The 15086-nt window shown below is 31.9% G+C and overlaps 1 protein-coding gene across 1 annotated transcript in view; it reads right to left on the bottom strand.

The window, feature by feature from the left end:
- Positions 1 to 15086, bottom strand: part of LOC113391065 — a 101900-nt gene that overhangs the window by 24544 nt on the left and 62270 nt on the right. The window contains exons 3-6 of the mRNA XM_026627039.1: positions 10867 to 11883; positions 10145 to 10292; positions 10005 to 10079; positions 47 to 268 (exon numbers count right to left, since the gene is read on the bottom strand). Of these exons, the coding sequence (XP_026482824.1) occupies positions 47 to 268; positions 10005 to 10079; positions 10145 to 10292; positions 10867 to 11748 (1327 nt within the window). The 5' untranslated portion in view covers positions 11749 to 11883. The remainder of the gene's footprint in view (positions 1 to 46; positions 269 to 10004; positions 10080 to 10144; positions 10293 to 10866; positions 11884 to 15086) is intronic.

Here is a 15086-nt window from a genome sequence, read left to right as displayed (position 1 = left end):
CAGCATTAAATCAAATCAAAATGGTGAAAATCAATATCAACCTTACCTTTTCCTAAAGAGCTAGTGCTTTTGCCGGTTTCATCTTCCAAGGAGTTGACGCTCTTGGTGAATTTTTTGATGTCAAAAAAGTTGCTGTTGTAGTTTTTGATCCAACGCAGTCTTGGTTTGGGGTTTCCTCGTGGACCAAGACAACGTAGTTCTACACTTTCACCTTTTTCCACTCTGGCAGGCGTCCAATTGGTCAAGGAGGACTTCTGTCTATAGATATCTAGAACAAAAAAAGATAACAGTTGATCATCAAATATTGACAAGACAATCTTATCCTCTGTCTTTTCATCCAGCCCTTCATTAATTTCCTATCAAACATAACCCTAATGTCTAAATTTTACCCCTTGTAAGAGGAAGGGTGCTCCTCAGATGTCTCTATTGAAAATCGGTGACCCGTAACATGACATTTCAAGACTGAATGCTTCCAGGAGGCCCTTTATGACATTCTGGCGTCTTAAGAAGAAAAGTTTTTTTGGAAAAAGGGAAAGATTAATAGATTTTCCTGATTTTGGCATCAACATGAATTCCACACATGCCACAGGGGGAAGAAAGCTGATGACAATGGTATATAAAATTAGATGCAAGTGGCATTTTGCATTAGGGAACTTCTTTTTCGGGAAGTTGAAAAGTCAAAGTCAGTGAATGTATGTACCAGGTTGTGAAAACAAGGTGCGCGGTTCGATCAATAATTTAATAAAGATTATTGTTTATGTTCAAATCTTAGGTGAATTAATTTGTAAAATCTGCACTCTTCAATATAAGATCAACTTGCTAAATATTCCATATCCAATGCCTAAGAAATGAATTTTTGACACATGAAACAAAATTCTAAATCATTTTTTAATGAGTAGAAATATTTTTTTGTATTGTTAAATAATTTAGCAATGTAAACCAAAATGCGACATGCATTAGTTACAAAAATAATGTATATGCAATTTTGGACTTATTGTGTTATTTATTAAACTGAATTATATAATTTCATCTGCCAACATATACTGTTGACTGTATCTTATATTATTTTAATTTCTGGCACATAAACTTTACATTTTTCTTGTATATTATATTCTAATATGATCTAGGCTCATAATTTCAGCTAAATTCAAATTTCGAGTGAATTGACATTTCAAGCAGTTCAAATGTTTTCAATGTCAAACAATGATAAGTGTTTTTTTGCCACTTATTTCTACAATATTACTATTACTACGATTGTTCACTACATCTTGAAAATTTCCTTTGACAAACTCTAGAAAGAATTATCAAAATACGAATAACCGTTTAGGAGAAGTATCAAATCATACACCCGTACAGAAGGCCTTTATATATAAGATATGTATGGTCAATCTTAGAAATGATTACATACTGGAGTACCTTAAGGGCTGTATCTTGGTCCGTTATATAGAATGTTAAATTAATAAAGATAAAAGTGATCTAGTAAAACATTTTTTTTATCAACTAGATAAAAGTGATCTAGTACATTTTTTTATATCAGCGAGTCACGTTATTTATTTAAACAAAATGAAATTCATTCACATATATTTTTGTAGTTTTCTTTGATTTATTTTAATCAACTTAAGTTTTGTGAAATCTCGCGCTAATATAAATTAATAGTTTTTCTATTTTATTTCTTATAGAGTTAGTAGTTTTAATTACAACTGCCTGTCATCAGGCAACACCATTAATCTTAATTTAAGAGATCAAGTTATTAGTTGTCTCTAAGACATCTGGGTAAATTGATGATGCATTTATCAACCCCAATAGATGAAGACACGCACAAATGTATATATATATATATATATATATATATATATATATACTAGTTGACCCGGCAAACGTTAAATAAGATGAGGAATAAATTAAAAATAAGAAATATTTCTATAACATTTTTATAAAATGTATATAAAATAAATAACTAATTCTGAATGTAGATGTATGTGGTATATAAGTAAAAGTGCCAGCTAACACAAATTAAATGAATGGTTTACCCACTGAAACACATGCCGCATACAAACATTCCTAGGGCATATTAATAGTCAATGCAAGTGCCAGCTTAATCCACAACTAATTAATTAATTTCATTCAAATTAAATTTGCACACATTGATATTCAAGGTTTTTATTTATTATTACTGCGCATTTTATTAATTTATTAAATTTTGAATTACGGAGCAAAGTAGTAACATTCATTTTTGGATTATATTCTAGACTAACTAGAGAAATTTCCAGTACCTCACAAAAACAGTTTTATCTTCAAATTTTAGTATTGAATTTTTACATTTTTAACTTCTCGTAGAGCAAAATCGAAATTTTTATATATCTTTACATTTCATTGGTTTCTGAGCATTTTGGCATACCTCAGAAAAAAATTGATGTATGTGGGTGCCTGTGTGTGTGTGTATGTGAGGATACAATTTTTTGTCGACAATTTCCAAAACACGGATCAACCGATTTGAATAATTCAAAAAATGTTCGATTCTTATTAATAAGGAGACGTGCTGATTAGTTTTTGGCAAAGTCAGGTTCAGTCATTCCAAAGATACGAGGCAAAAAATGTTAATTGAATTTTTGAGAGCCAAAAACATTTCATTTGTATTGACAAAATGAAGAACTGACGAAATTTTTGGAAAGGAAAGGCAGGTCCAACCGTTTTGGAGATCCAATAAAAAAAGTAAAATAAAATGCCATTTGGCAAACAAAAATAATCATTAGATGTATGCACATAAAATTATCAGATATTTTCTAGAAATTTTGATAACAAGAATAAATTTTGTTTTTATTTCTATGGGTTCCGTAGCACTGTTTATCCGTTGACTGCGATGCAGCGCTTACGCGATTTGATTACTTACCGCGATTGCTTTTTCAAAATTTCCAAAATATTTCAAAGTATAAAAAAAATTATTTATTCAAAAAAGTCAATTTTCTTCAAGAACTTTAAAGTTCTCAGAAATCTGTTTTTGTCAAAGTTCTAAAAAAATTTTTAGATTGTTTTATAAAAATTTTAATTTTTGGTACGGAAAGTTCCAGCAATTTGTCTTAAGGCACGATGCCATGCACCACTAGTTTATTTACTCATTTGTATATGTACTACAATATTTGTGTGTGCGTTGTATGTGTTTGCTTTTTTGTGTGTATGTGTGAATATGTGTGCTTATTTGTGTGATGTGTATTAGTTTGTGCGTGAGTTTGTTTGTTAGTTTGTGAGAGAGAGAATTTGTGTGTGTGAGAGAGAATTTGTGTGTGACAGAGTTTGTGTGTTTGTGAGAGAGAGAATTTGTGTGTGAGAGAGAGAATTTGTGTGTGAGAGAGAGAATTTGTGTGTGACAGATAGAGTTTGTGTATGTGTGAGAGAGAGAGTTAGTGTGTGTAAGAGAGAGTTTTTGTATGTGTGTGAGAGAAAGTTTGTGTGTGTGTGACAGAGTTTGTGTATGAAAGAGTTTTTGTGTGTAATGGAGATTGTGTGTGAAAAAGTTTGTGTGTGACGGAGTTTTTGTATGAAAATGTTTGTGTGTGAGAGAGTCTGCGTGTGTGTGAAAAAAAGTTATGTTTGCGACTTTGTGTATGTGCTACGTTGTTCCTGTATGCGAATTTGTTTGTTTTGGTACTCACTATGTATATTACTTTGTCTATGTGTGTGTTAGTGTCTATTTGTATGTGTTTTATACAATATGAAGGTGTAATCGCGTATACATATGCATTCAGGAATCGGATTAAATGTCACTTAAAGTATTACAACGGATTTACATCGACAATTTCGAATCGGGATTAATCAAGTCTTTGTGTGTGTGTGATTATGTGTATGTGTGTATGTTTGTGTGTTTATGTGTGTGTATCGATTTTAAGAGTGTTGTCTGTTTGTCGCTTTTGAATTTTACTTTCACCACCCACTATATATTGTAAGTTTCGACGTTCCCGATTGATTTGCATAGATTAGACTAAAAGAGCAGGCGATGGGAACCTTTTTCTGGATCACTGAATATTATCACAGAAAGTAAAGCAAACATAACACGTACTTATTGATATAAATGTACACAAAAAATGCACATATAAACAAAACTACATCGCAAACAAGCCCAATCTCAGATACACAAAATTATACATACAAATATTGAATTTGAATTGATTTAACTAGTGGTGTATGGCATCGTGCCTTAAGGCAAATTGCTGGAACTTCCCGCAGCGTAAGGAAATGTTCGAAGAATATTAAATGTTTTCAAATAGATTATTATAAATACTGTAACGTTGTCAAATATTTATTTATAAGTATTATATAAACTGTATTACAAGATTAAAATTATTTATTTAAAGTATATAAAATAGCTTTAGAACTTTAGCTAGAATTAAAATTAAAATCTGAATTATTTTCGATATACAAAAAAAAAAAAATTAAGCAGAAATTTTTTTGAATAATTCATTTCAGATGCTTAGTTCTCTCAAAAACTGCCATTTTTTGCACATTTAGCTGGGTATCTCCAAAACTGCCTTTGCCAAAAACTAATCACCACTTATCCTAATCATTAAAAATTGAATGATTTTTGGATCATTCAATCGGATGCTCCGAAACCTCGATTTTTATTTTCTGCATTCTTTCAGTAACGGCTTGACCTACCTTTGCCAAAAACTAATTAGCACATCTCTCTATCAATAGGAATCGAATGTTTTTTGAACTATACAAAATGTCATGACAAGAATATTTGTTTCTTACAACTGCCTACTTGATTCCTCATAGAACCATTCAAATCGGTTGATCCGTGCGCCCGAAAACGTGGACGAAAAATGATACGACTATTCATCTGTGCAATACATTCAATATAATTACAGAAAATTTTAAGATTATCTGAATATATGAATCTCAATTTCTGTTGATTAAGTCGTTTATAACACATTTCGGAAAGTTCGTGTAACTTGACCCATGGCAAAATACCAATACCAACTAGTTTTAGTTTGCATTTGACCAATAAATGCCAATTTTTACCATATTTCATGCATCTTCAAAACTGCTACCAAAATCGTAATCAATTCTTCACTCCTCAGTAAAATATTTTTATATTAATACTTAAAAACCTCACATTTAGCATGCTTTATTCTGTACCTCCAGAACAAGTGGACCTGCCTTTGCCAAAAAATGCCAAAATGTTCAGAAGATCTCGAAACGTAAAAATATACGTAATAATTTTCATTTTTTTGCGATTACTATAACTTACCCCACAGGAAATCAATATTTTTTTGTATATCTATAATTAAATTTTCATTTAATTATCTAAACATTAATTATCAACTAAATGGATAATCAACCCCCCCCCCCTCCTCACTCTCTCGTAGTCATGTTATCCTCACTTCTCGTCGTTCTATTGAGCAGGAGTACCAACGTTGACAACCATCGACAACCACTAGCGCCCCTCTCTCGGTCGCGTTTGAAACACAAACCATGTAATTACGTATCAATTCCACCCTTAGATCAAGTTGCCACTTTATAATTGAACTATTGACATTTTGGAATTTGTGGATATATATATATATATATATATATATATATATATATATACGAGTATATATATATATGGTATGCCTATTATATATCAATAGCGTCCCCATCTGTGTTTTAATTAATGCCTTTGTATTAAACTATACATAAATTAATAAAGGGGATGTAAATCAATATATATATATATATATATATATATATATATATATATACTAGCTGACCCGGCAAACGTTGTTTTGCCATAAAAAATATTTCTAGTATAAGATGTTTAGTATGAAAATAACTGATTGCAAATATTGTGCATAAGTGAAAGGAGCAGCCAACAAAAAATATATGAATAGTTTACCCACTGCAAAACACGCCACATATAAATGTTCCTTAATAATAGTCTTCGCAAGAGACAACCTAATCAGAAACTGACTCTATTTAAATTGAATTGGCATATTTCATGTTTCAAGATTTTGATATATTATCACCAAGCTTTTTATTAATTCAGTAATTTTTGAATTACGAATCAAAATCCGATAATTTATTTTTATCTTCCCGGAGGGTAAGTTATAGTGATCGCAAAAAAAACGAAAATGATAATTTTTACATATCTTTTCGTTTCAGAGGTTTCTGATCATTTTGGTATACCTTAGAAAAAATGGATGTATGTGTGAATGTGTGTATGTGTGTGTGTGTGTGCGGATACAAATTTTCGTCGACGATTTCGGGAACACGGATAAAGCGATTTGAATAAACCAAGAAACATTCGATTCGTATTGATAAGGAGACGTGCTAATTAGTGCAAAAAAAACTCCATTTGGCGGTCAAAAATGATCATTAGACATATGCACATCAAATTATCAGATATTTTATAGAGATTTTAACAATAAGTACAAATTTTGTTTACATTCCTATGGGTTCCGTACCAGTGTTTACCCGTTAGACGGCAACGCGGCGCTTACGCGCTTCAATATTTCGTCTCTATGCAGTTAAAGCAGTACGATTGCTTTGAAAAAAAGTTCAGAATTTCCAAAATATTTCAAAATAAATTTTTCTTCAAAAAGTCTTTTTTTTTTTTCAAAAAAAGTAAGTTTTTGTCCAAAATTTATAGTTTCTCAAAAATCTAATTTTTTCAGAGTAAATTTTTTTCAAAAATGTTAATCTTTTTAAAAAAAATATTTTTTGGTACGGGAAATTCCAGCAATTTGCCTTAAGGCACAATGCCATACATTAATAGTTGAATTTTGGTCTCAAACGATTCAGAATAGCATTGCCATATTCGACATTCTGGCGGAAGTGAACTTCTCCTTCAGAAAGTCAACTAGAGCCTCTTTAATCAATGGACCTGTCTTCGCAGTATTCTAGGCATATTCTCTAATAAGTCAAATCTTTATTAAATTTAGGGTAGTCCCAGCCCTACGCAAAACAGCCAAATGGCGTCCAAAAATTACAACAAAAATATTAGTCTCTTGTTTTCGGTTTTAATGAATTTTCCTTGATGTGAAAATGTGAAATTGTTTCGTTTTTGAATCATTGAATATTCCGAATCGGAATTAATACAATGTAATGATATACGAGTATGTATACGCGTTCGGAAATGATTTATAGTGGGGATTTTGTAAAGCTACATCGAACTATAAGTGATTTATTTTATTACGACGATGGGACGATGGCGTTCGTGCGTGATGTCGTTTTTCGGAGATAATGCCGATGGAATTGGCGGAAATTAAATACAAATATAAATACGAACACTAAAACACACACGCACAAATGTGTATACACAAACACACTAACGAAGACACATACAAAGGGGCAAATAAAAACACTAGGGGGGCGTCCATTAATCACGTGAGCGCATTTTTAAGGATTTTTAGACCCCCCCTCCCCTTTGGTGATCCATGGTGATATTCAAAATTAACCCCCCCTCCCCCACCATACATCACGTGTATTTTTAGTTACGTTAAAAAAGTGTAAAATTTTTAATTTTTTTTTTTTTGAAAATGTTTGAACTTTTTTAAAAAAATTAGTTAAAAAATAAATACACGTGATATACTCCTATATCCCTCCCTCCCCTACGTAATATTTCGTAATTTTTTGTCAAACCCCCCCCCCCTCCTCCCTGATAACCTCACATGATTAATGGACGCCCCCTAGTGGTGTTTATCATTGTGCCTTAAGGCAAATTGCTAGATTTTTCCGTACCGGAATAAAATTGATGATTATTTAATCAATATCAAAGGTCCCCAAAATAAAAAAAGTTGTCTGCATTGGGTGAGCATAGCTCCATCGATCAGAGACATGGACTCTAAGAAAGACCGTCAAAAAAAAGTGCTGAGAAGAGTGGGAGAAAGAAGAAGTCTACTGAGCAATCTACCGATCATGAAAAGAAAAGGAAGCTGGTTCGGACCCATGCTGAGAAAAGGGCCCGTTGCAAGTTGTCTGCATTGGGTGAACATAGCTCCATCGATCAGAGACATGGACTCTAAGAAAGACCGACAAAAAAAGTGCTGAGAAGAGTGGGAGAAAGAAGAAGTCTACTAAGCAATCTACCGATCATGAACAGAAAAGGAAGCTGGTTCGGACCCATACTGAAAAAAGTGCTTGTTGCAAGACGTCGACAAGGTGTATGCACAAATATGTATACACGTAGAAATACACAAATACACTAACGAAGACACATATAAAGGATACACAGATACACAAAGCGCAAATACAAACACTAGTGCATGGTGCATTGCATCATGCCATGAGGCAAATTGCTGGAACCTTCCGTACCGGAATTAATGAATCGATTCTGCCGCACAACAGAAAAATTTTATGGCAAGGCCATGTTATGCTCCAACTTGCATCCATTATTCTACTTCATCTTACTGAATACTATCAAAATATCATGTATTTGCTGTGCATTCAGGCGTTTTACGCATAAACTGCAACGTCACACGTATGTTATGGAGCTGGGTCAGAAAGACGCTGTTAACTAAGATCGTTTTTTGACCTTTGTGCGGTTTCTAAGTTAGGTTTTCTATCTGACAACCTGAAAAAAACGCCTGACAACACAGCAACTACATGGCTTTTGGCAATATTAAGTATGGAAACTTCTTTATAACATAGCCTTGCCATGACATTGGCCTGTTGTGCAGCCAGAATCGGTCCATAAATATTCGAGGTTAAACTAGTGGTGTATGGCATCGTGCCCTAAAGCAAATTGCTGGAATTTTGCGTTTCGTAGTGAAATATAAAGTATTTTCAAATGGATTATTATAAATACTGTAACTTTCTTTAATCGTATTTTGTAGACAAAATTTAAGAGCTGATAAACTGCACGAAGACGTTTATATGTAAATGTTTACATGAAAAAGGATAAACAAAACTTAATCAAGCGGATTTAGAATCAAAGGACCTTATCTCATGTTTCCAAGAATTATATAAACTGAATGGCAAAGTTAAAATTATTTATTTCAAGTGTATACGTGAGCTTTGATTAAAATTAAAATTCTAATTATCTTATTAAATTGGACGACGAGCGTAATCTACAAAAAAAAAATTCAAGCATTTTTTACACAAACTGGTTTTTTTAAATTCAAAATTGTTTCGAAAATGAATTTTTTTTGTGAAAAATTTTATGAATGAAGTGATCTTTTTACTTCTGATTTTTTTTAACTTCCTGTTGGGTAAGTTATAGTAATCGCAAAAAAAATTGAAATAAAAATGTTTGCATATCTTCACGTTTTAAAGGTTTCAACAATTTGCTTTAAGGCACTATGCCATGTGCCACTAGTTTTATTTTCAAATAGTTACGATTTTTTTTTTGGAAATAGTGTATTTTTCTGAATATTGTGAAAATTTCATTTTTTTAAAAACATTTCTTTACACCGTCAACACAAGCAAAATGTTTTTCGAATCAATCTAATCGGATGATCCGTTCTCTCAAAAATTTCATAAACAAACGTTTTTCGCATCGTTCAAATCCATAATATCCCAAATGTCGAGGACATATGTTTGAACTATATAAGTGTACTTTAAAAACTACAAAAAATGGCAACCAAAAAAAGGAACAAAATTTGTAAACATTGTGAAATTTTCTATGCAATATCTGATAATTTGATGTGCATATGTCAAATGATCGATCAATTGGTGATTTTCTATCAATATAAAAATTATAGCAAAAAATAGATCATTTGGGTTGCGGTAATCACCAGTTCTTGTTTAAGGGCTCCTGAGCAATGCTAATGGCACGATTCTTCTGATCAAAATTCTGATATCACAGTAAAAACTTTTAAACATATCCAGAAAATTTACACGACAGTAATAGACTGCCTTAACCTGAACATCTTAAGGAGTTTCTCTTATTACTAAGAGAAAATTGTTTATGAATTTATTATATAATAGTACGGAACCTTAAACTAATGCAATTTCCTAAAATCAAAAATTGACTCTCTCAATCCTAAATAATCAAAAAATCTAAAAACGTGAATAAAAATTATACTCACATGCCACTTGCACTGTAGCAGACTGACTCTTAATCTGACCCCTTGCAGACACAGCAATGCAGTGACATCTATAACCTTTGAAAAAAAAATCAATTAGTTAAATATAATAAACTGCACAAATTTGATATCTATCAAGTTACCTTTGCGTCCAAAATACTCCTCGATCATGTCCCTGGAAATTTCAGCAGAGCTCTCCAAAAATCTGATTCCATTCTGTGGATCCACGTGGGTCTCTCGGACTCCAGGAGGAGGTCTGCCTTCGCTCATGCCTGAACACTTGAATTCAAGCTAAAAAAGGGTAATCATCAGGATTAGATTGATCTTTTATTCTTGAATCCACCAAAACTGGTAGGATTTGCCAGATTATACACTGCCAAAGCTAGGTTTGCAAAAAAGTTCTACTAACAAGCAAGACGTTCCAGAAAAATAAGAAAGCTCTGTTGAAGTGGAACGTGGCAAGAATGCTGCCTTATATTAATTCATTATCATAGACCAAGTACTTTGTTTAACTAAAACTGGTACTATATACTTGGATATACGTTGCCAAAGCAATCCTTGCTAGAAAAAGAACTCTACTCCCAAGCAAAAGAATTTACAAGAATCTGATCTATTATTCTCAAATCCACCAAAATTGGTAGCATTTGCCAGATCATACATTGTTGAAGCAGAGTTGGCAAAAAAAACTCTACTAAAAAGCAAGCCGTTCTAAAAAAATAAAAAGGAGACGTATGTTCCCAAAGCAACCTTTGCTAAAAAAGGAACTATTCACAAGCAAAAGGATTAACAAGACCTTTCCTAAAGAAAATTGATTGTTAATAATCCTTAATCCCTAATAAGTTTCCTTTCATCTATCTATTATTACCTGTAACGCATTAGCAGCCTTGCACCACAACGTTGCAGGTTTATTCTTGATAACATAAGCATTCTTAGGCTCCTCCAAGAAAACTGGTAAACTATCCCTGTTGCCATCAGTGCTCTCCAAATCAGTTCCAAAATTCAAGTCGCCATCCAACTCTTCACTAAAATCATCAGGACCTTTGGCACCACCCAAATTATCATCTTCTTCCAAATGGTCATCAAAATTCTCGTCTTCGTCCTCGTAGTCTTCAAAATCCTCATCCAATTCTTCGGATGATGGTTCTGGATCATCTCTGGTTCTAGAGTTCTGGTTATCTTTTACTTTTAGGTTTTCAGGACTAGAGACTCGTTGGACATTACTTGCTGGTTGCTGGTGTTTGGACACCACATCTAAAATTCCTGGTTCACCACTTGCTTTGTTTCTTGAAACTCCTGGATTTCTATGATGTGATTTTGGATGTGCAATTTCTGGATTACCAGATGGAAGTTGTTCGCCACCAACGCGCAAAACAGAAGAACCGTCTAAATTTACACCACTAGGTTGACGATTAACATGAAGTGACGTCAAAATACTTTCTTCATCATCAGAAATTGATGCATGTTTACCAACTTTGTCACTGGACGTCAAATCTTCTAACAAATCATGTTTCCTCTGTCCATGATGAGTTTTAGCAAGTCGATGATGATGCTTCCTATGCGTCACCTCATCCTCATCATCCGAAGTCTTCTTTCGACTTTGTTGATGATGGTGATGATGATGTCGACTGTCTTCTTCGATTTGGTAATCTGGCGATACTTTAAGGATACCTTTTGGTTGGGTCTGCTGGCATCTGCTGACAGGTGATGTGTAGATCAGTAAAATGAGCCATTTGGATATTAAATTCATCTTTCTTTTAGAAAGAAATATAAAGTGCAATGTGTTGTCATCAGAGACGTCTCATTCTGTGATGATTTGGAAGTCTGGATGGCCCGGATTTCCAGGTTGGTGTCACAGAATTGACATTTTGGACCAGGAGATCATCTGGAAAAAGATGAATATATAATGAATAACTTTATATTACACAAAAATTTAAGTAGAAAAATGAATTTATTAAGAAAGTAGGTACACAAAACACTAAACAATACGACCGTTCTGCATATGTTGGTTTCAATTATTAATCAATTGCTAGTCTTTAATAGCATTTTTCGTGTCTAAGGAGTTGTGGTATGGATGTTTGACCTCAGACAAAATTTTAGGCTACGTAATTTTAAACAAATTGCTTTAAATACACTCATGCATACACACACAGACATTATTTCTGAGGTATGCCAATATGTTCAGAAACCTCTGAAACGTGAAGATATGCAAGAATTATTTTCGATTTTTGGACGATTACAATAAATTATCCCCTGTCCAATAAGAACGAATAGTAAATCTCATCTTAAAAATATTCCTTCAATCCACTTAAAATTTATTCCATCTACGTTAAAAGTATCCATTGACATATTTATTTATCTAAATAAGTAATAAATACAGAAAAAAAACTACAAAATGTCTCCACAAAGATTCTTTTAAGTAACATTTTCAACACATGTTTCCTATCCTAATGTATTTTTATATCGTTAAACCGCCGACACACATATATAAATATATATCCCAACCTTAGACCTTACACTACTTGGACTGATAGTCCTCATATGTTTTCCATTTTATAAACTGTCTAAAGATAGAAGAAACTGTGACGTCACATAGTGAACGAGCGTTGTCGACAGTCGTGGAACACACCCGTTGGATTAAATGTCATAAGCATAAAAAATGCTTTGCACGGACTGCTAGTCCTCATATGTTTTCCATTTTATAAACTGTCTAAAGATAGAAGGAACTGTGACGTCACTTAGTGAACGAGCGTTGCCGACAATCGTGGATACTTCCGATTAATTAATTGTCATATGTCATAGATCTTACACTACACTATATATCTTTACGTTTCAGAGGTTTCTGAACATTTTGGCAAACTTTAGAAAAGGGTGTGTGTATGTGTGTGTGTGTGTGTGTGTGTGTGTTTGTTTGGATACAAATTTTAGTCGACGATTTCGGGAACGCGGTTCAACCGATTTCAATTATTCAAAAAACATTCGATTCCTATTGATAAGGAGACGTACTGATTAGATTAGATTTGGCAAATGCAGGTCCAGTCATTACGGAGATAAAGAGCAAAGAGTGCAGAAAATAGAAATAGAGTTTTTGAGAGACTGGAGCATCCAATTTGAATGATCTAAAAAACATTCAATTAGTTATGATTGGGGGAAGTGGCTATTAATTTTTGGCAAAAGCAGGCCCAGCCATTTCGATGATACAGAGCTAAATAAATATTTTTGACTTTGTGATTCAGTTTATACAATTCTTATAAATATTAGACAATGTTACAGTATTTATAATAATCTTTTTGAAAACATTTAATATTCCTCGAACATTTCGTTACGGTACGGGAAGTTCCAGCAATTTGCCTTAAGGCACGATGCCATACACCACTAGTTTTGCTTTCGACTAGCAGTCCATGTAGTGTGAGGTCTAGTAGTAGACTCATATAAAAAAAAACTCCTACACATATATATTTATCCATCAAAGTTATAAAAACACATTAGTGTAACTTGTATTACATAAAACACGAAATTTAAAATCTTTCAAGTATTTTTTTTTATTTTTATGTGAGTCTCTATGTATGTATGTATGTATGTATGTATGTATAATAATGAATCCAAATGAAAATAAACAGACTCGTAGAAAAAAAATGCCGATAAAAAATGCCCTAAGTGTTCTCCATGTATCTCAAATTGAACGAAAGAACGATACACTTGCGTGAGAATATCGGCCGGAGCAGTGGTGGACAAGTGCAGGTCACCGGAATAAAAAAAAAATAAGAGTGATAAAATAATTTTATAAGCTACTAATTCTTATGTTATATTTTTTATAGTAATTTATAATAACTGATGGTGGTTGTATTTATGTTAAATTTATAAAATATAGCGCAAAATAGATGTGATAGTATTCATTTTTTCTGCATACATATAAAGTTGGATACTTATATAATAATATCAATAACTATTAATTTATTTAAGATAATTATTAAGATATCTATAAGATGGCATGATGAGTTCCAGAAAAAAAATATGTATGTTAAAGTTCGTTTTGTCCAAGTTTTCCAAGTTTCCAAGATTTTTGTTAAAATTTACAGTTTAAAATATCTATATTGTATTTTGTATGAAAATATAACAGCCATAAATTTTGGATTCATAGTATAGATTTCTATATTGTATAATTAAATAATGTAAGTAACTTATATTTAAGTGAGTAATAAAATGAAATCCAAATTCATAAAATTAATATGTGAAAAAATAAAGTCGTAAAATTTAAATATCTCAAAATCTAGATTAACAAAATTCAGATATCCAAAAATTCATATAGATAATAATCTATTAACCAAAAATTCAGATACATATATGAAAATCCCAGTTGTCAAAAATTCAGATATTAAAATTCGAGTAGTAAATGTAGATTTTCAAAATACAAACTAAACAAAATCAGATATTCAAAAGATTTCAGATATACAAAATTATTATATATCCAATATCAAGATATCAAAAACTCAACCCAAAAATAAAAAGATAAATCAGATGAATCAAGATATCAAAGAATCGAGGTATCAAAAAATCAAATTTAAAAATTGCAGATATCACAGAATCTAGATATCAAAGGTCCAGTTATCAAAAATTCTAAATTTGCAAAATTGGATATATCGCAAAGTCTTGATATAAGAAGATCTAAATATCAAAAGATCTAGATATAAAAAAATCTAGATATACAAAATTCTAGATAATCAAAAATCTAGATTTTCCAAATTCCAGATATGAAATAATATAATCTAGTAATAAAATACTCTAGATATCCAAATAATCTAGATACCCAAAATATTTGGTATAAAAAATCAAGATATCAAAAAATGTACACTTTCAAAATTCCAGATATCAAAGAATCTAGATAACAAATATTTTAAATTTTTAAAATTGCAGATGTCACAGAATCTAGATATCAAAAGGTCTAGATATAAAACATTCTAGATTTTTAAAATTGCATATATCACACAGTCTAGATATAAAAAACTATATATCTAGAATTCCAGATATATAATAATATAAATTTAATAATCAAATATCTAGTAATCAAATAATCTAGATATCCAAAAA

Source organism: Ctenocephalides felis, unplaced genomic scaffold (assembly GCF_003426905.1).
Source record: "Ctenocephalides felis isolate EL2017-DRISC unplaced genomic scaffold, ASM342690v1 CF-g0.4_SCAFFOLD_00845, whole genome shotgun sequence".
NCBI classification, from domain to species: Eukaryota; Metazoa; Arthropoda; class Insecta; order Siphonaptera; family Pulicidae; genus Ctenocephalides; species Ctenocephalides felis.
The sequence above is the reverse complement of the archived record's forward strand: the minus strand, read 5'-3'. Positions and strand labels throughout refer to the sequence as shown.